At 41.7% G+C, this 22,527-nt stretch overlaps 1 protein-coding gene across 3 annotated transcripts in view; it reads left to right on the top strand.

The window, feature by feature from the left end:
* The window catches only part of LOC111342278 (E3 ubiquitin-protein ligase HUWE1), a 50,921-nt gene that overhangs the window by 13,537 nt on the left and 14,857 nt on the right, over positions 1 to 22,527 (top strand). For all 3 annotated transcript variants that reach the window (XM_088759303.1, XM_088759304.1, XM_088759302.1), the window contains exons 22-48: positions 281 to 372; positions 1,052 to 1,299; positions 2,025 to 2,082; positions 2,321 to 2,497; positions 3,899 to 4,144; positions 4,592 to 4,808; positions 5,099 to 5,435; positions 6,565 to 6,687; positions 7,631 to 7,701; positions 8,228 to 8,385; positions 8,922 to 9,173; positions 9,691 to 9,804; positions 10,759 to 10,866; positions 12,092 to 12,451; positions 13,196 to 13,345; positions 13,629 to 13,762; positions 14,375 to 14,456; positions 14,678 to 14,793; positions 14,961 to 15,012; positions 15,571 to 15,787; positions 16,408 to 16,483; positions 16,808 to 17,604; positions 18,223 to 18,458; positions 18,703 to 19,273; positions 19,496 to 19,570; positions 20,020 to 20,214; positions 21,984 to 22,364. In XM_088759303.1, the coding sequence (XP_088615429.1) occupies positions 281 to 372; positions 1,052 to 1,299; positions 2,025 to 2,082; positions 2,321 to 2,497; positions 3,899 to 4,144; positions 4,592 to 4,808; positions 5,099 to 5,435; positions 6,565 to 6,687; positions 7,631 to 7,701; positions 8,228 to 8,385; positions 8,922 to 9,173; positions 9,691 to 9,804; positions 10,759 to 10,866; positions 12,092 to 12,451; positions 13,196 to 13,345; positions 13,629 to 13,762; positions 14,375 to 14,456; positions 14,678 to 14,793; positions 14,961 to 15,012; positions 15,571 to 15,787; positions 16,408 to 16,483; positions 16,808 to 17,604; positions 18,223 to 18,458; positions 18,703 to 19,273; positions 19,496 to 19,570; positions 20,020 to 20,214; positions 21,984 to 22,364 (5,643 nt within the window). The remainder of the gene's footprint in view (positions 1 to 280; positions 373 to 1,051; positions 1,300 to 2,024; positions 2,083 to 2,320; positions 2,498 to 3,898; positions 4,145 to 4,591; positions 4,809 to 5,098; positions 5,436 to 6,564; positions 6,688 to 7,630; positions 7,702 to 8,227; positions 8,386 to 8,921; positions 9,174 to 9,690; positions 9,805 to 10,758; positions 10,867 to 12,091; positions 12,452 to 13,195; positions 13,346 to 13,628; positions 13,763 to 14,374; positions 14,457 to 14,677; positions 14,794 to 14,960; positions 15,013 to 15,570; positions 15,788 to 16,407; positions 16,484 to 16,807; positions 17,605 to 18,222; positions 18,459 to 18,702; positions 19,274 to 19,495; positions 19,571 to 20,019; positions 20,215 to 21,983; positions 22,365 to 22,527) is intronic.

Here is a 22,527-nt window from a genome sequence, read left to right as displayed (position 1 = left end):
CAGTAATCTTGTGTGTGGGAAATTAATGCCTCCTAGCAGGTGACTAGACACGGAAGGGTTAGTGCAAACGGAACACAAGGTCCATGCGAGGCACCACCCCTAGGGGCTGATGGAAACTCTATCCTTATTCTAACAGTGTTAATTTCAGAGGAAATAATAGGTAGAAATTTTGCTTGACATAAACAGCAAGTTTTGCCGGTTGCTGGCTTCTTGGACAATTTCTTTATTAGCTTGTACGTCTTACAGTCACCAGTGATTTTTCATGTTTTACCCCTTGCAGGTGAAACTGCCTCCAACCTTGGGACAGCAATGGATGAACTAATGAGACACCAACCAACTCTAAAAACAGATGCCATGATGGCCATCATTAAGGTACCTTCATTTTTTTTTTTTTCTCTGGGAGATACGTGTATGTTAGTGTTGTGTGTCCAGGACATCTCAAGTAGTCTGGGCTTTCTCTCTTCCAATTTTTTTTGCCTTTCTTTGGGAAAATTTGAGGCAGTATGACCACTAAAATCCTCGGAAAATTGGAATAGTTTAGATAAGCTTCACCAGTTCTTTTACTCTTTAGTATCCTGATAATACTCTAAAGAATACAATTTGGATGAGCTTTGCCCTGAGACCTCTTTCACAATGGCTGACATGATAATTTTCAGGGGCTTCATTAATGTTTTCTGCAGGAGGGCAACTGGTTTTCACAGGCGGGCAAAACTCTTTGAACTGAACTTCTTTACTAGATAAACTTTCCTCCAGACCATCAAATCAGGTGGGCAAAACCGTCCTCACAACCGGCCAATTTGCCCGGTGCCTGGCCCTTAATGAAACCCCTGAATTTTTCTTTTACGTCCATGCAAATAAGCCTTCTCAGCATGGCTTTTGCATGGAAATTTTATAGTGGTACATTTTTAAACATGCCACCGATGTCAGAAAGGCTGATGTACTTGAATGCAAAAGAATGGCATTTTGGCCTGCCTTAAAAAGAGGTCTACATGTGTCAAAATAAAATAGAAACCTTGATGGATAATTTTTGGCATCTATTTTTTCCTTTCAGCTGTTGCAAGAGGTTTGTAGTCTTGGCAAAGATCCCAAATACATTGGCTTTAAAATGGGTGCTAAGCCTGATGGTAGTGATACAGACAACAGTAGTACATTAGGACAGGGCACTGGGCGTGTGTCTGTAGTGAATGAGGAGCCTATGTCAGATGAGGAGGAAGATGATGAAGATCGATTCAGCTTCACAAGCACCACCAGTACTGCAAAAGTTGTCGCGGAGACTGATAAGTTCAAGGAGAACTCAAAGTATGACATCATAACACAGTCAAACCTTGATTATCCAAAATTTGATCATCAGAAACTCAATTATCTGAATTTTTTCGATAATCTGGGCTTGCTTCTCTGGTCCCATTATCTTGGTTAATGGGATTATTATTATCTAGGATTACCTTTGATTATCCAGACTCTTGATTATCCAGATCATAAAGCCCAGTCCCCATGAGTCTGGATAATCTAGGTTTGACTATACTATGTTTTCAATCTCTAAGCTCATTGCTTCACATTGATGAAAACAGTGGAAAGATGTTTTGTAAGAGTTTTGTAAGATGTTTTGTAAGATGTTTTGTATAGGTCTCCATTTCTATGAGTCCCCATTTTGAAAGAATCTGAGTCCCCATGAGGTAGCACACTTTAGACCTATGAATTTCTCACCCACATTAGAGGGACTTAGCCACCACAGAGGGACTGTAGTGAGCTAGGCCAGTACCAGGTTTATATGTGAGTTGTGGTGGGCAGTCCTACTGCCAGGATCAGCAACATTGAAAGCTTTGTCAGTTAAAATGCATGTAGAATACCAAAGATGGTGAATGTTAAGCTTGGTAAGTTGTGATTGGTGTGAGTTGTTCATCGGATTGGTAAGTGGTAAAACTTTGTTTGATCCATCACAGATCAAAGTAAATACTGTACTGCTCTCTAATTACCTATGAGAACACCACTGAAATGCATTTACTCTCACTTGTTTTGTTTTGAAGGAATACAGAAGAAGAGAAACGAACATTCATTCCACTTATTGACTATATTCTGAATGTGGTATGTAAAAACTCATTGAAAATACATGGGAAAAAAACTCACATCAATAAAGTTTTTGCATTTTTCAAGAACACAGCTTTTAGATAAAAGTTTTTGTCTATTCCAACTGCTGATCTTTTTTAAGAGGTTGCAATAGTATGTGGAAAGGTTGCAATTTGATCAGTTTTTTTTTTTTTAAAGGGGATTGTTTTGCCTAGTAGATTGTACTTAAATTGGGGAATGTTGTAATTTTTTCCAGGTTAGATTTGTGGACTCAATCCTTAGCAACAATTCAACAGACGATCACTGCAGAGAGTTTGTTCGTCTTGGAGGTCTAGATCCCTTGATTAACATCCTTGGTCTGCCAAACCTGCCACTGGACTTTGTGACATCTCCTGCCTGTCAATCTGTCTCAGGCGTGTGCAAATCTATCTTGGTAAGAATCAACTTTCTCAGTTTTATGTCAGTTTAAAGGTGGAATAGTCCATTTTACAGTTGTGTGCTTGGTTGCCAAGCCTTTGAATGGGAAAGAGGCTGGGGTTGACCTTGTTATGATACAAACCTTGCTGCCTTTCAAATGTAAATCACTTACGTGTGATGTGCGGTCCTCGCAGTAGATAGCGCTATTTATGCAATAGCGAAAATCAGACCTGAAAATAATCAGCGCTGTACGGGACTCGAACCACTGAAAATCGTAAATCACTTTGTTATCATGCTAACTAGATACAGGTCTCTATCACAGCAAGGTCACCTTCAGCCTCACTCTGAATCAAAGGCTTGGCAACTAAGTACACAACTGTAAAAGGGCCTATTTAGTAGGATAAAATTTGGACCAGGGACTAACAATCTTAAAATGATTGAACAGTGCCAGTTGGTACTCCATTGCTAAAAGTTAATGAAAACACTGTTCTCAATACCAGAACAGTTAAATAAGCAGGAAGAAGGTGTCAAATAAAGTAATTTATGTCGAGCTCAAAACATAACAAAACCAAAATGGCTGCCATAGAAAAAAAGAGTTCTGAAGCCCGCGTTCCTTAGCGATAAAACCACAAAAGGGCGGGAAAACGAGTGGTATCTGAACAAATCCTTCTTTAACAAACACTAGCTAGAAAATTGTAACTTGAGGAAAAAAAGGAGGAAAATCTTCATCAAATTTGTGACACATTCTCATTTCTTTCATTGGAAATTAAAAAAATTGCTACATGAGACAACTTAGGAGCCAACTGGAATTTGAACCCAAATTGACCCGAGACAGAAAATTATTTTCATCTCCAAAACAGTTTTAATTGTTTTGGCGGTCACCAAGAGGAGAAACTCATAGTAGCAGTAACTACATGCTCGCGAACCCAATGGTAACTGCACACCCAATAAACATAATTTAGATTAGGAAAATATGAAAGATGAAGAAGAGGAAATGTCTTGTCCAAGGCAGAATTGTTTAACGGTACAGATATCAAGAGAGGAGAAAAAAAGGATGCTCGTTCCTTGCTCCTCTTCTCTCTTGTGATTCGTTGTTTTCGTTAATTGAGGTTAGCTGCTGATTATATACTCTATAAAGGCTGTTAGTTTCTAAAGAAACTGTTTGGGGTTGCGTCGGTGGGGGTAACGAAATAATTTGGATGTATCAACAAAGTTGAAATGGTAACTTGGCCACCGTAACGATTACAAAAGCTTGACGTTTCGAGCGTTAGCCCTTCGTCGGAGCAAATATAGGAATTGTGGGTTGTGTGTGCTTTTAAAGGCAGAAAATGGAGCTACGTTATTGGTGGGAACATAGCAACGAGAAAAAACATATATTAATTTTTGGCATTACACTGAATATATCCCTATCTCTCAGATGTTATCACATGAATCTCAAGTGTTGAAACAAGGACTGACTCTACTCAGTGACGTCCTCAGTTCTTTGGAGCCTCTGATTGTAAGATCAGACCAATCACCAGTATCCATTCTGCTGCATGAAGTAGCCTGTTCAGGTCGACCACAACAAGCCATGGCATCCGTACAGTTGACTCCACTTTTACACGGAATAGCAGCAGCTCATGCACACATCAGTATGTTCCTTCATGTTTGTAAAGTTGGTCAGGTAAGGAGGCTGGTTGTTAGCTGTTAAGAGTATTTGAAGTGTTCTTGGAGATGTTTAAACTCTACAGGAGAAAATAGAAACGGCATTCGAAAAAAATAAGTGAGTTAACAAAACATGTTGAAAGTGCTTTGCCTAACATGAGAAGAACTGGACAATCAGATCTTAGGGGTTAAAAGGTAAAAGGTTTAAACGCATCTTATCAGCTTTTGAAAGACTTCTTGAAAGCTGAGCTACATGGTCGTGTTATTTTGAATGATTGCTGGTTGAATCAAAATCGTCAGTGTGATGGAATGAGTTTTAAGTAAGAAATGCTAATCAGCGTATTATTTTTTTGGTTTATAAAGACTTTAAAGTACATAATTTTTTGGTATTACAAGGTAGACCATAGTTCATTGGTTATGTTCATCCCATTAAGTGTTACTGATAGGATTTTAATTTTGGTTTCAGTTTGAAATCCGTACTTTGTGTATCAATCACTGGGGCTCTGATGAAGGTATCGCTGTTCTCAAGCGACTCGGTCAGTTATACATGTTTCTCATCTGGGAAACGATTGTCTTGGAAACTGCCAGCCGATCAGACACCTCATCCGATGAAACAAATGTTTTTGACAAAGATCTGGAGATGCTCAAAGCGTCAACCTCAGCAAGTCAGGAAGAACCTTCAGGTAAAAAAAAATGTTTACGCTTGGACAACATTGTAGTTGTCCTTGTATTTAGGTCTTGATTCTCCCTTCTTACTTCTACATATTTCGTTGCCAATTAAATTGGCAATTAAATTAAATTTTGTTAGGAGAATTTGGTGTTACATCAAGACAACGTGCTTTATTTGATACTCCAGTACTTTTCCATTGTCGATTTGAAGACATCAACTTGCCTGAATACAAAACGTAATGACCTCTAGTCTACTGGGCAGTGTTTTAGCTTCAAACTTACTTTTTGTTTATATAATTTTCAGGGCAAACCTCGGAAGGCAGTCCAGCGATGACAGTTACAAACGACAAGCTAACAAGTGGTGAAGCCAACACCGCAAAGTCGAATCTTCTTCCTGTACAGCAAAGAATAATAAAACAACTCCTTCAGACATCAACTGCTCTGGGTCGTGCTTTGTCGGACCTGTTTGTCCTGCTTGTAAAGCTCTGCGTTGGATCTGCACAGCGGATGCAGCGTCGAGTTCCACACACAGCAATGCCAACCCCACCAGCCTGCCTTGTTGCTCTGGAGCTTAGCAAACTTTTAAAGGATGCTATGTCCTGGCAAGGATTTCCCAGTGACATGCCAGCGCTCAAGCCAAGGTAACTGTTTTGTGTCTATGTCTGCGCTTGTGCTTCAGTGTAAATCTCGCGACTTGATTGGCTTAGAGAGGAAACAAATTTTAAGAGTTTATTGGGTTCAAAATGTGAACAAACGAAACTGCAGATTAAGCTTACCAAATGGGGCGAAGTAGCTCTGGCAGAAAATTTTTCAATTGCGTCTAAAAACTAACAAGTCTATTGAAACCATTACGCTTTAAAGGCAAACTAAAAATTTCCTGTTACCCAAGTTTTTTCCAATAGGGTGTAAATGGGAACCTGCGAATTGTCAGGAAAGCTAGATGGAATGCTGGGGTGGGAGAAACCTTGCAATAGCTCATGTCCGAATTACCCTAGGCGTCTTTTTCAAAACGAGGCCTGGTGCTCAACCATTGTGAAAATGAGTTTAATTTGTATGTGAATGAAAACTTATTATCATATGAAAGGATGAGCACTAAGACTCGTTTTGAAAATGAGGCCAAGGGTAATTCGGAAATGGGCTATTGACAGGCATCCCATCCAAGGGAGGGTGTTGATACTCTTAGTCGCTTCATGCTGAGGAAACCGAGATAAGCTTGGGCTGGAAGTGCCACTTGGCTAAGTACAGACTTAACACTTTACCCCCTAACGTCATTTGCATATTCTCCATACTGTTCTCTATACATTTCCCAAGCTGTTGACAAGGAGAATTTGTTAAACAATCAAGAGCGTGTTGAGTTGGTGATCATTTCCCATATTCTCGTGACCTTCAAGTCTGACTCAGAGGTGATATTGTAAGGAGAAATTAGATGCTGGTCACTCGGTTTAAAATCTTCATTTATCCCGGCTATGTGCGCGTGTGCTAACCTAGATTTTTAGCTATTCCACTGCTGTATATTAGTTATATTAGTTATATTAGTAATTTTATTTAGGTCTTAGCATTTTTTTCTAATTGGTAGTCTTATATAGTCTTCTATAATCAATGATTGTGAAAAGTACGCAATTCAGCCTATGGCTGCAATGTATTTTATTTGGTAATAAACTATCTATCTATCTCTGTATCTAGGCGGGGGTGATAGGGTTAATACGTCTTTGCCTTTCCAAATGATGGTTTTTTTTTTTTTTGACGATTATGATGTTTGTTTTCTTCCAGGTTGCACTTCTATATGTGTATAGTCGGCTCTGCTTCACGTCTTCTGTTTGATGAAAAGAAGAACCCTTACCATCTGATGTTGCAACAATTTGATAAGTCTGGGGCACACAGCAGCCTTTTCTCGTAAGAAATAGCTTTTGAAATGATCGACCATAAATGCGCGAGTAATCGCTCAGGATGCTTGTTTGAAATTTAGTTTAAGATGGGGGGGGGGGGGTGTGCTTACACACGAATAGTCACGAGTAATACATGGATGATTTGAGTTATAAGCCATTAGTGCATTCGAGTCAGCAAATGAGATGCCAGCATTAAGCTTGATTATCATCTGTACTTAATGACTGACAGGTAGAGTTGTGCAGGAAATCATTTGGTTGGAAGTCACGACATACAGCGAGCGCCACCGCAGCAAACTCAGCGCATCGTGACCTAGAGTGAATGCCATTCCTGTCCGGCCCGACCTAACTCCATCATAGCATGCATAGCAGCTCTTTTCTCTTTCTTCCTTTCGAATTTTTTTTTTCTTATCATGACTCTCGCGCTGTGGCATGTTTCTTTCTCGCTTGCGCCATTGCGCACAGCCCTCGTATGGCAATATGAGGGCTGGTTAGCCGCCTGGTTAGCTCAATTGGGAGAGCGCCGGACTGCTGTGCGGGAGGTCGAGAGTTCAATACCGGCCGGACCAACACTCAGGGTCTTAAAAATTAACTGAGAAGAATATGCTTCCTTTCTTTAACATCAAGAAATGGTTAGATATTCTAGTCTTCTCGGATAGGGACGATTAAATGGAGGTCCCGTCTCCTGCAGGGTTAGGGGCAGGAGACGTTAATTTCCCACGCACGAGATTACTGTGTGATGGATGCCCTCCCCTGGGGTGGGATGGGTGGGTAACAGGACCCCCGTTGATACCAGTGTTTACTACACTGAAGGGGCTATCCTGTACAAATATAGATGTCTGTCTGTCTGTCTGTCTGTCATTGTTTATGTTTTTGAAAAACAGTGCGCGCTGGCCATAAAATACACCTCTGATGTTCACTTTGTTTCTTTGTTTTTTTTTTTTTTTTTACAGATTGCTGAAGCTAATACTTAAGGAGAATAGCAATGCTCCTCCTGGTGAAAGTGAGACTGAAACTCTTCAAGGTGAGGCTGGAATTGTTTTGCGACTAAAAGTAACTGAATCATCTTAGAGGCTCGTTGTAGACACAGAGTACTGTAGTAACTGAGGCGTAGCCTGCGAGCACACCCTCGTTATAAGCTCTTCGGGACGAGCGTTTCTTTGTCCGCTGAAATGTATAAGGCCTTGAACAACTCGTGCCAGCGAGAGGTCTGGGACCCACTGCAAACCTCTTCCCGACTCGTCTCAAATCTTCCGGCGGGCGGAAAAAAGCGCGACCTGCAGCGCTAATAATAAGGGCCTGGATTGAGTCGTAGCGTATCCAAGCTTATAATTGGAGATTAAGTTCGACAAATGTTGCATGCAGTCAGAATTTTCATTTCCTCATGTATACCTGTGTCACGGACTGGGAAACACGATCTTTTAACATACTTGTTCTCATCTTTCCCGTACTGGGCTCGAAGCTCCATGACAAAGACGTGACAGGACACTTTAGGGAATATTAAGTAGTGGTTGACAGTTTTTTAACCAATATGAATTTTTTTTTTTAAGCTGGTGCTCAGGAGCTGTTAGATTCATGGTTAACTCTAGTCAGTAGACTTGTGAACTCGGAAACCTTGTTGAATTCCCCGCACAGCCTTCCTGCTACGTCCACTGCGCTGTTTTTTGTGCCTTTTAAACCGATTGAATTCCTCGTCAAAACTCAAAAGGTAAGGCTCCAAGGACGGGCATCGGGAGAACTGAAAAATGTGAAGCTGAAGAAAAGAAGAAATGATCTTTGGAGATGTGGGGGCAAATTATCAGGCGAGACGAAACGAAGACAAAACGGCGGTCTTGGCCAAATACAAAATTTTTACAAGTTATCTCGCATCATTAATTGCTCCTGGGTCTCTGAGAATGTCTGGAAATGGGAATTATCTGAGAGTAACATTAATCCTTTCCTCCCAAGATCTCAGTAGTAATTCTCTTTCCTGTCTGCAATACAAATCTTACGATGCTACTTCAGAGAATGTAGTACTGGATCAACTAGTAATTCCCCAATTTATATTTTTGTGTATTCTTATCACTTGTCAGCTTGACATGGTACTGATATTGTAAGGAAAAATTCTGTCTTGGTCTCTCTTGGGATGGATGACCCGAGTTTTTAGGTCCGTATGCGCGATTGAGTTCGCATCTCTTACTACAAGAATGTTTGCTGACACTTACATATACATAAGTTCAATGTCAATGTATATTGTCTTTGCAGAAAGCATTCTCCGCCGTACAACAGCTATGGGGACAGAAATTTCCTGAGGAGTATGGTCCACATATGGCAGAGGCCTTGTTAGCCATTTTTTACCACATCATCAAGGGGGAGGCTGTCATTAAAGAGAAGCTTGGGCCTACACCCGAAAGCTCTTCAGCTTCCAGTAGCGCTGCTGCGTCTTCTACTGCAGCACGACAGCCTGCTGAACCAGCTCGGCCTCAGCCGGAGATTAACGTACGACATCTGCAGCAGGTGTGCTTGCATTCACTTTCTTGGTTTTTAACTTCTTCCCTAAACTTTGGGACGAAAAAGCATGCATAACCATTTTCAAGTCTGTATTGAATACAAACTCACCACCCCTTCCTAGCAATAGCCTCCCCCCCCTTGTCATCATTCAGCGCTTAACAACCACACAAAACAAAGCGGAACGTAAGTCAGGGGGGAGGGGGTTGTCAAAGTCGCTAGGATCGGGTTCACTACGAGCAGAAAAACTCGTGTTATTGTTCATTCGTGAGATGATCGCGACCAATTTCATTTGTAGAATTACACATTATCTTGCTCACTACGTATCTTTCTAAGGTCACCTGGACAGTGTTTATCTGAGGCTGATTTTTACGTGGATGTCAATAAGAAAATGTTTGTTGATAATGGAACAATGCTTGAATGTGTACTGACGGGCTCAGTGTTCCTATCCAATGAGCTTAACGTATTTTTTCTAAAGTCCTTTGCAGTTCTATCGTGATTTAATAACAAGGGGATGATTTTCTAGTTCATAGACATGGGGTTCACACATGAACATGCCAGACTAGCGCTGATGAGTACAGGTAGCCTTGAGGAGGCTACGGATTATATCCTGACTCATCCACCACCTCCTCCAGCAAGGGTACGTATCATGAGCTGTCTTATTGATCGTTCACTTGACTGGGCGCTGCGGTGTCGAGTATGAGCACATTTTGACTAAGTGTTGTTAAACCAAATCCAAAGCTATCTAAACGGCCAATCATGGCGAAGGAAAATATCCCAGGAGCCAATGAGAACTCAGGAAAACCTAAAATGGCGCCAAAATATGAGCATCCTAGTCGCGGCTGGTCACTGATTACTGCTTTTGCTTCTGATTGGTTGAGATTGTGGCTCGAGTGTTTTAAGACTAATCAACGAACGTGAGAGAAATATCCCAGGAGCCTATGAAAGCTTAAAGTACACGGAGGAAAACCTAAAATGGCGTCAAAATGTGAGTGACCAAGTCGAGGCTGGTTACTGGTTTTACTTCCGTTTGGTTAAAATTGTGGCGGAGTTTTTAAGACCCCTCAACGAACGTGGGAAAGAGCAAGCAACGTAATCCCGGATTGCTTTTGACACTCGACTGCAAACTGCATATTATCGTCGTTTGAGTCATGTTTCGTGCAGTGCAAAACTGTCTTAACTTAAAGGAGGCCAAAAAAAAGGAGGCCAAAAAAAAGGAGGCCAAAAAAAAGGAGGCCAAAAAAAAGGAGGCCAAAAATAAGGAGGCCAAAAAAAAGGAGGCCAAAAAAAAGGAGGCCAAAAAGTATTGGCTTTGCAAGTGTTCCTTTATTTGAAATGAATTTTGTGAAAATTGTAGAAGCTAGTATTCAATTTAAAAAAAAAAATAATAATAAACGTGGAAATTTGCTCTCTCGAAAGAAAAAAATTAAAAGAAGCAATGATAAAACAAGAAGTATCAAGAATTTTGAAAGACGGAGAAGGTGGAGCAAATTGCGAAAGACAAACTTGAAAGTTGAACGTTAAAATTTTCTAGATTTGTAGTAAATGTGGCGCAATCCCTTGAAATGACTGAATGTAATTTGTCTCTCTACAGGAGCTTGGTTTGGACTATGACATGCTGGAGGAAGATCAAATGATGAGGGCGATAGCCATGTCTCTGGGACAGGACATAACTAATGCCAACGCTTCTGCTGAAGATGCGGTATGTTAGCAGGATAAGTGAAGTGACGATTTAGCTAAGACCTAACAGGTCTTACATCTCCACAGTGTGATGTAGCTAAGAAATAGCCAGCTGATTAAGATTAGAACTCAAATCGCTCTGAGGGAAATCTGATCATAAGATTTAGTCCCCAACTTTTTTGCGATTCCTTTGCGGTGAGGCTACCAAGCTTCATGTTTACTGAATGCATGAATAGAGGACATGGTAAACGCTTGTTCTGAACAAGATTTTATTTCAACTCTCTAACTTGTTATGGTTGCATCAATACTCGAGATAGTCAGGAGTTGAAAAGATAGGTTTCGATTTCAGACTGATTGTCCGTGCAGCACTAAAAAACAGTTCGTTTCCCATTATCAAGTGATGGCTAGTGATTGCTTTTTTCTTAACCGGCGAACCTCGGCAGTAGTCGGTGCTTAGCGACAAGACTTGACCAAGAAGGAATTTCTTCTTGCAAGGAGCAAGCGTCGGTGCTTCAAACACTCAAGTGTTAGCTCTTCGTTTCCCTTCACACGAAGCTCTAAACATTTGAATGTCTCACTGGCTTATCAGGGAGCACAATAGTTTGTTAAGAAGCTTTATGACTTAAGCGAACGTTTCGTTCCTCTCTGTAATAGCATTGTCGGTATCTGCAGCTCCATGTTTTATTGTGGAGTTGTTCGTAAAATCAATGCAAAAGTGATAGACCAGTTATTTTGCATCGTTGGATTGCTTGTGATACAACTATGCAAGTTTATCCTGGACTAAGCTGGCACATTATCTTTATCCTCACACTGTCTTCCAACAATGATTTTGCGATAAGAATTTTATGTGTATCTCTTAGCTGGGTGGTGATTAAAAAAAAAAAAAAAAAAAAGAAAAGTCAACGTAAAAGACTGAATCGCACAGCCGCCGTATTTTATGCCAGTTTCGTGACATGAGCCAACTTAGGAGTATTACTACCTCTCCTGGATTAGACGATAGTTTTGTGCGGTCACTTTCCCTTTCGTCAGGTTTCCATCTCTACTCTTCGGTCCTGGGCTCAGCGAGGCATTATGAGAATGAAGTGTTCGGGTGAAGGGGGAGGGGGAGATGCGGGTCAAACGCAAAGATTCCGGCCATGACTAAAACTCATTCCTTTTGATCTACGCCCCCCCCCCCCTCCCCCCAATCCTCGGATTTATTCGTTTGCCAATGGGTAGTTTTGACCCTTCCCCATTTTTTATTCTAGTCTGCGAGTCGTGGTCCTGCTGCTGCTGCTGCAGTTGCTGCTGCAGTTGCTGCTACTGCTGGTACAGCTGCTGCGCCTTCCACCACAACCGCTGATGATGCTACAACCTCTAAGCCAGAGACGAAGGAAGAAACCAAAGAGGTTAAGGAAGAAGATAAAGAGAATGAAGACAGTGACGTTGCTGTTCCTTTAGATAAGACAGTCCTGGATCAGTTTACCGCTGACATGCTGCAGGGGTGTTTGGAGGTGTTAACGGGAATGCCTGGAACTGTGTTCAAAGCTTGCGATGTTCTGTCTGCTGTGGCTCAACGGAATGGCAAAGAGTGGAAAGAGAGGACTATGATGCACATACTAAAGCAGGTATTTGAACAGTACTTCAGTGCAGCACTGTTAATGTCACACAGTAACAACACCTCCCTGTACGGATTGAAATGAAGCCCCAAGTGACTTTTGATGTAAGATCAACTTCTTGCGATGTTTTCCAAGGGAAGACAAGGCGATTGGGAAGGAGAGTTAGCGGTCTATCTTAAGTCACTGAGGGTTTTGTTTTCTCCTTTGCATCCCTTTAATTTTACACATACTTGGTCTTGTATCGAACACCTTCCCATGAACGGGCCGTATTAGGGAATTTTGATGAGTGGTCTATAGTCGGCTCTGAGAACAGTGGCGGATCCGAGGAAGGATCCAGACCCCTCTCCTGTCATACCCGTGTGTAATTTTACTACTAGTGTGAAAGCACAATTCCCACAACGACAGAATTGTTAGATTACTTTTCAGATTGAAGTATTTAAGACATACTTATCTTGCAGTATTTTACAGCTTGTTAGGCGCTAATGTAAATAAAAAAAATCTGTTTGTTCTGCATCTAAGTATGATCTCCTCCTTATAAAAAAATCTCAGGATTCGCCCCTTATGAATGATCTTCTATTTATCATCCTGAATGTTTTCAATCTACAAGCGCGTTCCCTCTAGCATACTTTTTCTTTGATTGGCAAGTTAATGTTCCTTTATTTTCTTTTGTTCCCATCGGATTCTCTAGCCGTGAGTTGTTTCGTCTGAGGGTTTTTAACTTTAGTACCATGTATTATGTTCACTTTTTTTCAGCTCACAGCAGACATTGGAACTGTGTTAAAATCCTGCACTAACCAAGGTGCTGATGGCAAACAGCTCGAGGAAAGTATGTCCAAGATGAGCAGCATGTCCGAATCAGCTCGTTTGTCGTCTCTTCTGCATCTCTTGTGCCTGCTATTTGAGGTGAGTATTGTTAGAAATTTGATAAAAGTTTTGTCTGGTTCAAGCGTTCAAGTACCAGCCACTGATACCATTAAGCAGATCATTGTTCCTATCTGAACAACTGTACACTTAGGGTTAGGGAGGGGTAGGTTAGGGTTAATGTCTGTGTTAGGGGGAGTGGGGTAGATGTGCAGATGATCAGATACTGACATTAAGACATTAATCCCATTAAGCTTACACGTTACCACACGTGTAATAACTCGTATGCGATGAAATGAAAGTTTCCTGTTGCGTCTGTTTTCAGGAAAAGAAATTTCGCTGTGAAGCCATCGTTGAGGCACATGGGATTGTGAATCCATTACTAGAGCTACTTGAATTATGCCAGGCTAATCTTGTACAAATCAAGCACAAATCAGGAAGCACTCCGTCTACACCAATGTGAGTACTCTTCAAGCGGCTTCCAAGAATAGTTGGAAGCATACAGGATTCTTGCCGGTGTCGTTGTTGTTATTGTTGTTGTTTGTACTGATTTAAGGCTCCTAAGGAGAGCTACTTCCGAACAATTTTAAGTCTTTTTGGCAACATCGTCGTGTTCTCTTTAACCATAGTTTGCAGTTGATAGGCATCGAAAAAGTTGAAATAAACCACGGAGAGCAGCGAAGGTATATTTATGGAAAAGAACGACTAGGATTTTAAAAGACGGACCTACAAGTGTTGGATAGATTTTTAGCCCTAACCCTCTAACTTAACATAGAAGAGATTAACGTGTAACTTTTCCGATGATATCCGTACATTATCCAACAAACAGGTAATGAGAAGACTAAAACGTATCAGGTAGAAGTTGTTGTCTTGATCTAGCAACCAATTCTCGAAACTAATTTACAAGGAAGTGTGTAGCAGCTAGAGTTTGAGAGAAAGTTGTGAAGATGCCTTATCACATGTGGAACTGTGTACTGGGGCTAGTTTTGTAGTATGTGGTTCTTAATAAGCACATACCGTTATTTTTATTTTATTTATTTACTTATTTATTTTTTGTTTCCTACTATCCAGTTGGTTATCTCCACTGCTTCTTTTGTTGGATACCCATGAAAAGATGGCAGTCACTACCAAGCGGAAACAACTTCATGATAAGGTAAAAATACTGGTTCCCTTCTTATTTATTAACAGTGCCTCGCCGTAATTAACAATGTTTATATCTACATATGATGCACGATCCTCGCAGTAGATATATGAACTTCATATATTTCATTGTATCTCAATGTTTATATCTATGGTTTATGATTATGATTTTCTTACCGAACAGAACGAATTCTATTTATTAAATTTCTTTTCGATATTTTTTAACCTTCCAAGTGTACGACGCACGCCTGGAAATGGTTTGATGACCGCAGTGGTCGCTGGTACAACTACAACGTTAACAACAACACAACTATCGATGCAGCTTACAGAAATGGCGATTCGCGGGTCAGGTAAGCGCTGATCAAACACCAAATTCTTTGAATTTTCATCAATAAGATACCTTTTGAATCCGTTGGGAGAATCTTAAGTTTGAACCGTTGAATTGAAGACTGAAGACTTTGTAGTGTTCTTCTTGATTTTAGTTACAAATTAGGTCAAAGATTCTTTGGTTTTCCAGGTTCATGGCAGGAAGACGGCGTTATTTGGTGAACTTTTCCACAATGGTTCAGGTGAGAATTTCTTTCTTTGAGTGCAATCTTGAGTCATTTTACTATGTGATACGCGTGGCTAGAGTAACTTTTCTTTGTTTCGTCAATATAATTCTATGTGATACCTCAAACAATGCGATCAGTATTCCCCTTTCGCTTTCTGCGCTCATAGGAATGATTTTAAAAAATGTCTTAATATCAAATGAAATTCTTTTAACTACAAAAAGTTGTCAGCCAAGTATTTGTAATAAGATTCTCATTTTTGGAAATCAGAGGGAGAAAGTGCTTCTTAGTCCTCAATATGTTATGAGTGCGTCTTTCACAGCGAAACCCGTTGCTCTTGTCAGTGGTTAGAGATGTGCGGAAAATGGTATCCATGTGTGGTTGGGGTTTTCACCATACCACACAGGTCATCAACAGTGAATTGTGAACAAATTTAGGCCGCCAATAACTTGACGGAAAACTTTATGACTTGCCATTCGAACCACGGTTTTTGTTACTAAAAGATTCACTTTTCCTTAGGTCAAAGTTTGATTTTTGGTGGAGATATTGCATTATTTTTCAATTTTGTGACCCTAGGTCAATGAAGACTCTGGTAATAGACGTCCAATAATGCTGGAAGCAGTCACTAATCCAGGCAATGGTGGTTCAGGAAGCGGCAAAGGTGAGGCGGAGAGCTCTTCAAACAGCAGGATCACTGATGGTCCTAAGGGAAGTACTGAAGCTCCTCCGACCAACTTACAGGAAAAGGGAAGCAAGAAAGCGAAGAAAGACAAACAAGAAAAGAGTAGTTCAGGTAAGAAACTGAGGCAGTTTCCCAGTACTTCGCCTTCTGATTAGTCTAGGAAACATGCACCTTCGTCTCAACCAATCAGATGCAAGATGAAAAAATAGGGGCGACTTGGTGACGTGTGTTTTCCCGCCATGAACGTAAATTGCATGCTTTAAGGTTAGGGAGCTCTTTAACGCGTAGCGCACCGCTGCGTTCTTTTCCTTGGCGCCTTCACTAGAGATCCTCTATATTTAAAAGCGCATTAGAAGCTGTTACATTGCGCTTCTGGTAGGCTCTATCAACAACCGCGGTATTTCTCGGAAGGTTCACAGACTAGACCCAAGAAAACTTTGGAAATCGAGCCTATCCTTTCGGTGGCCGTCTGCATGTTAACCTCAAACTCCTAGAAGTGATTAACATGTTACCTCCCTATAATATCCATACATTGTCCAATAAACAGGTAATGAGAATACTCTTACTTATCTGGCACAAGTTGCTATTTTGATCTAACACCAAATTCTCGTAACTAGTTTACAAGGAAATGTGTAGGGGCTAGATCTTGGTAGTCAAAGAGTTATGTAATCGAAACGCGCCCCATGGGGATGAAGCAAGTAAGCTGACGTTCTTTGATAATTATTTTTCAGATAAATGTAAACCTTACAAGGCCGAGGGATATTGTATGAAACATTTGACAGATGACCAAAAAGCTCTTATAATAAGGTATGTTAGAGATTGATAATCTGATTCAGTCTTTTGAAAGATCTAAATCAACAGCTCTTTCGTCGTGTTCAAATGAGCTGCTAGTGACCTAACAAAAAAGTCGCTTTGCCGGAAAATGAAAAGCGGCGAGCTCGAGCAAAGACAACTGCCAGGAAGAAACACGAGAGAGGTATGTTCTCCTCGTTTGTCCTCGAGGTCACCTCGAGGACAAACTTTGACTCGCGCATTGATTTATCAGTGTACAGGCTACCCAACCTTACCAAGATTTCGGACCCCTTTTAAGCTTTACTCGCCTGCACTTAGACAATTTTTTTTCCATTTAAGGTGCTGTACATGGTTAATTGGTATTCCTGTATCACCAAACACCTTACACGCAGTTCTCAAACTGTGCCTCAGACTCACTCAAGAGCATAAATACGCAGTGCAGTTCGTTGATCAAGGTGGAGCAAGAGCTCTGCTTTTACTAACACAAGACTCCCAAGTAACTGGATTTGGTACGCTGGCAACTCTCCTTCTTCGACACGTACTGGAAGACGAAGAAAACTTGAAACATGCCATGGAGAAAGTTGTGCGGTCCTCCGCTTCGAGCAGTGTTAGTAGTCCAGTCACTGGCGTCAGCCAAAGCTCACCAGGAGCAAAGGAAATCAATTATGTTTTACGAGTTCTAGGACCTGCCACTTGTCGCAATGCTGGACTTTTCAAAGAAGTAGCCACGAACTCACTTCGTTTAGCTATAACGCCGCAATTACGCCGAACAATGATTGAAGCCGGCGACACGAACTTACCCGTGAATTACGCACAGATTGTCAAAGCTGCTGTCGTTGCGAAACCTTCAAAGCCACCTCCCGTGGCAAAGCAGGTTCATTGCGTCGTCTATGACTTGTTGAATGTGTTATGTGCGTCGGACAATACAACCAGGACAATAGATAATAGGGGAGTACTAATGGCGCGCTCTGACAGCCAAGTGCTGGGAGAGTTTGGGCGTGCGTTAGGGCAGGTTGGAGACCTGATCGCTCGCTTTGCAGCCCAGAGTTCTCAACAGAATCTGGCGGCTAGGCAGCTTCCAGCGTACACAAGGCAGCTTACCGGGGAGGATGTCGAAGTCGAAGAAATGGCTCTTGGTAAGTTATGTGCCTTGATTTGACTCATGTACGTGAAATGATCAATGCATGTCTTCTCTTTGCTCACTTAATACATTGCTCAGCGGTAAGGCGAAGAGAATATCAAAATCAATCATTGTAGGATTGTGCTTTGGATTATTGTAACAAATTCTCGAGACAAACTTACAATGGAATGCAAAATGGCCAGGTCAGGGAATTGACTTACTTAGATTTTCTGGGACAAACTTTACAGAGGAAGTCGAAGTGACAAATCTACAAAGCGGGGCTGGGTCGTTCAAAGCTGGTTTAAGATAACCCAAGGCTAGTGTGAAATTTGATAATTGGATGCTTCAAAATGAATAAGGAAAATGGATTTTTGAAGAAAGAAGTAAAGAAACCCGGATTAAATTTTAAGCCTGGGTTAGCGCTAATCGGCCTTCGAACAACTGGGTCCAGATGTCAGGCGTGGAGAGAGCCAGTGACAGATTAAAGTGTCTTATCGTAAAGCACGACACAATGGGCCTTGCTTGGCCTTTAAACTGGACTTTTCGATTCGGATTCTGGCACGCTAACCATTTCATCACCGCTTTTCCTAAACTAGCTGTCGTTTAAGTTAAGTCTTTGTGGTTTCAAACGCAGACTCCTCGCAGAACAGCAGCCAAGGCGGTTCACTGTTGAATGTTGAAGAAAAGAAAGAGGAAAACTCTAAGGAAGAAAACAAGGATTCTAGCAAAGATGTACAGACCACATCCAAGCCTCTGTTATCAAAGTCAGCCATTTTAAAGCTGCTAGCAGAGCTGGTTAAGTCTTACTCAGGAGTAGCGCAACTTATTACAGACTATAGTCACAATGCTAAGCTGTCTTCAGCATCAGAGGTGAGTCATGTTGTACAGTGAGTCAGATCCTGACTTGCCTACAGACTGACTGACTGACTAACTGATTGACTGACTGACTAAGTGACCACCTGACTGATTGATTGACGTAGTGACCGACTGACCAACCAACTAATCGACGGACGGACTGAATGAAAGACCCACTCGCCTACATTTATACTGACCGATTGAATTACTACCTGACTTGCTGACTGTTTTTTTTTTTTTTTTTTCCTTTTTTCAATAGTACGAAGGATCGGTGCTAGCCTTCGTTCTGGACCACCTTCTCCCATCAGGAACATCAAGTGATAACGAAGACACACCATCGTGCGCTCGCACTCTCCTCGCTACCATTGCTACCTGCCACCAGGCACCCGAAGCACAGCAGACCCTCATAGCAGAGATGAAGGCGTCTCTTAGTCGGGCGTTGAACGTACCAGAGTCTACAACGAAACACTCAAGACTTCAAGCGATCTTCACATTAGTGCAGACCATGATTGAGAACGGCCCACACTCTGCTGCGCAACACACAGCATCACAGCAGCCCAACAATGTTATGAAGTTGCTGCTCAAGAAAGGTCTAGTGAATGATTTAGCTCGAGTTCCTCACAGCTTAGACCTGGCTAACCCTAATTTTGTGACCACAGTTAACTGCCTGCTAAAGCCCATGGAAAAGTTATCTGGTGTGGTGAATCAGCAGAGTACGGGGGCAGCCCCATCGGTGGCTACTAAAGAAAGAGTTATCGGTGTCGATCCACAGGCAAGAAGTGGGGAAGGGACAACGACGGAGTCAGAGTCTCGACAGGAATCTTCAAGTTGTAAGTTGTTGTGTCTATGGATTCCCCAGGGCTGCTCTGCAACGAATTGTATTCATGCTTAGGGCGCTTTTCGGTCTAGTGCAGTTAAGTCGCGATTGGTTTTAGTCTTGATAGGTGGATTGAGGATTGCGTGAGTTTTGACCAAACACTATCCGTGAATATTTTATTCTCATATTTCCTTGTCGTTTCTTTGTAATGTAATCGACGTGACCCTGTGTTTAGGTCAATCATCCGGTGGAGCTGCTGAACAAGGAGCACAGGATACTCAACAATCTACAAACTCTACATCTGAGCAAGGTAACTAACTAAAACGCTATCGTTGTTAGATTTACCCCAGCACATCAAAACTGCTCAACTTTTTTTATCAGTAGATATATCTGACGTAACTAGATAAAGTACACGTAAAAGTTTGCCCAGGATTAGTACCCTGACATAAATTTTGTGGCGTATAAAATTTGTGTTTAAATGTTAAATGCTAATTCGCAAGTAATCATGATTAACTTCATGTATTCTTTGAGATCTGAAGTAATGGAGTGACAAGATCTTATTGTATTTGGTTTGGAAGGAGATTGGTTAAGGAAGCAGTGCAAGTTTCCTGGTCAGAAAATGCTGTAACTGGCCGTTCGGATTCCTGTGGTGCTGGTATTACTTTATTCATTCGAAAATTGCACCATGCAGTTCGCAGTTGAGCACTAGTTTAGGCCTAGAACGAGACTCGAATCTGATACATTTGAATTTTTTTCCAGTGACCGTGAATGAAGGTTCTTTAGCACCTGAACCTCCACCTGACAACGAGGCGCAAAGTTCCAATTCTTGGGGACTCGCTGAAATCTCCGGCAGGTCAATTATTCCTATGGCTTCAGAAGAGGAACTTGAAGAACTGCAGGATATGGTGGACGAATTACTGCACTCAGATAGTAACGAAGGCCAGACAGGGCAAGGTGAGATTTTCTTATGGGAGACTCTTTTACTTTCGTTCGTTCCTCCCAGTAGGTTTACTACTCCAAGCCACTTTGTGAATTCTAAATCTTTGGATTAGAAGATCTTGGCCAAAGCTAGAGGCGGTCCCACCTTTTGAGGGGTAGGGGGGTGGGAGTATTCCCCTGTGTCAAAGTACACCCTGTTGTCAAAACCAGATGCCCCCCTGCTCCTAACCTTAATTACCCCCCTTGCCCTTCGGTTTTTTAAGGGTATCCTACTTTAAAGACTTGCTTTCGTAGATAAACTATACCGATAATCTTTCCGCAAGAAGGCATAGGATAAAAAAGAAAACCAAGAAGAACGAAAACGAAGTGTCAGCCCCACATAACGAAGTGTGTCACTTTGTTAAAGACCGCAAATTACAAACTGTAATCCTGAAACTCTTTGCTAACCTGATCCTCTTGTTAGCCTGTATACAGCCGCCCCATCTCCTCAAAAAAATTCGGGGAGGGAGCGTCTGTGATTTACAGTTGCTAATCGTGTATGGGGACCGCGTGATTTTTCCCGGAATGTGCGGAAAATGATCTCATTGGCTGTCACTCGTAGATCACTACATCATGTGAACCAAGGGTTTCGATTGGTTATCAGTTTCGCAGGAATTGACCTCTGAAATGTGAAGCCTTGTCTCAAAGTACACATTGCTCTCACAATAACATGTGCGCGAATTAGCGATGAGTTTTTGTGTGTTTGTGGGAAAAACTTCGTTCAGAATTCAGATAAAAATCTCGTTGACTAACCCAGCTCGAGTTTTAACGTCTGGGAGGAGTCGCTGGAGTGTAAACTGTCTATAGATTCCGCTTACATTTTCATAAATTGCCTGTCGACTTTAAAGAAACAAAGAGCTCTTCTGACGAATCTTTGTGTTGTGAAGTCTACGATTCGAAAGATTATCAGCTCGAAATCTTCTTCTTCTTCCGTTTTCCTGTCACCCGTTAAAGCGAATCCTACTCCTTGTTCAACCATCACGTTTGAAGCGGTGAAATCACAATTATTTTACTACTGCCACGTGGACGCGAGAACAGCTCATCGGCGACGATTGGGGTAGCATAAAAGATTGTCGGAAACAGGATATTTTGTATTGTAACGATTCAAAATTATCTGCCGGAAATCGAGTGTCACGATCTATCTGCTCCGATAAATCAGATTGTTTATCTCTGTTGGGAAGGACTTTAAAGCCAATCAACTTACGTCTTCATCGAGGTGTGTTCATGATATAAGAAAACCAGTGCGAGTAGTTTTATGGTCGGTAAGAGACCTCGTGTAATATTGTTCTGTCTGCTTTTTGAAAATAAATTCTGGAAGAGAACAGTGATAGTGTGGGCCCCTCACTAATTCCCCACAAGATTAATGATTTCCCGTATCCAGTGGGAAGACTTGCATACACGTCTTTTCCTTCAAAAAGTGCTTGAAGACATTTTTTCCTCGGTATAGAGTGAAGCATTTTTAAAAAGGTCGCAAACACTCTCAATTGATCGATGAAAAGTAGTCACATTGACCGTCAAGTTGAAAATCGGAATGAGTTGAGACACCACGAAAATTTTGGTCAGCGGAAACCATTTTTTTAATTTATGCAAGGTTATTCCCATACACAATTGGCAACGGTAAATCACAGACGCTCCCTCCCCGATTTTTTTGAGGGGATGGGGCGGCTGTACACAGGCTACCTCTTGTGTGCCGACAAAAAAGAAATTTATACAAAATTGTAATTATCTTTAATCACATTACTCAGACATGGACAGTGGCGTTATTGCCGAACATGTGATGACCCGTCGTATGGCTGACGGCCGCGTGGTAGAGGAGACCACCTATGTGATCGACCCCAACACCAGTGACAGTGACGATGACGACCACAGCTCCTCGAATGGCGAGGACAGCGGCGGGGAAGGGGTGGCTGACGACACGGACGAAGGAGAGGGAGAGGAAGATGGCGGAGGAGGAGACGATGATGAAACTATGGTGATCACTTTTGAAGAACCGACTGGTAATAATGATGATGAGGATCACGATGATGATGACTTAGCCGATGACGACGACGATGATGATGATGATGATGACGATGAAGATGACGACGAGGACGAGGAAGAAATCAGCATGGGGAACAACACAGGAGGTTTGTTGATTCGAGCAAATCTTTGTTTTCACGTTCAACAGTGTTCTCACTCGCGTGTCCTTTGCTACGATACTGGTCGGATGCTGTGAAGGAATGATTCGACTTCGCCAGATATAGTAAATCCGGGACTACTTTGGTTTTGCTCACCTTCGTTCTGTGATTG

The sequence above is a fragment of the Stylophora pistillata genome, chromosome 5 (assembly GCF_964205215.1).
Source record: "Stylophora pistillata chromosome 5, jaStyPist1.2, whole genome shotgun sequence".
In the NCBI taxonomy this organism is placed as follows: Eukaryota; Metazoa; Cnidaria; class Anthozoa; order Scleractinia; family Pocilloporidae; genus Stylophora; species Stylophora pistillata.
The sequence above is the reverse complement of the archived record's forward strand: the minus strand, read 5'-3'. Positions and strand labels throughout refer to the sequence as shown.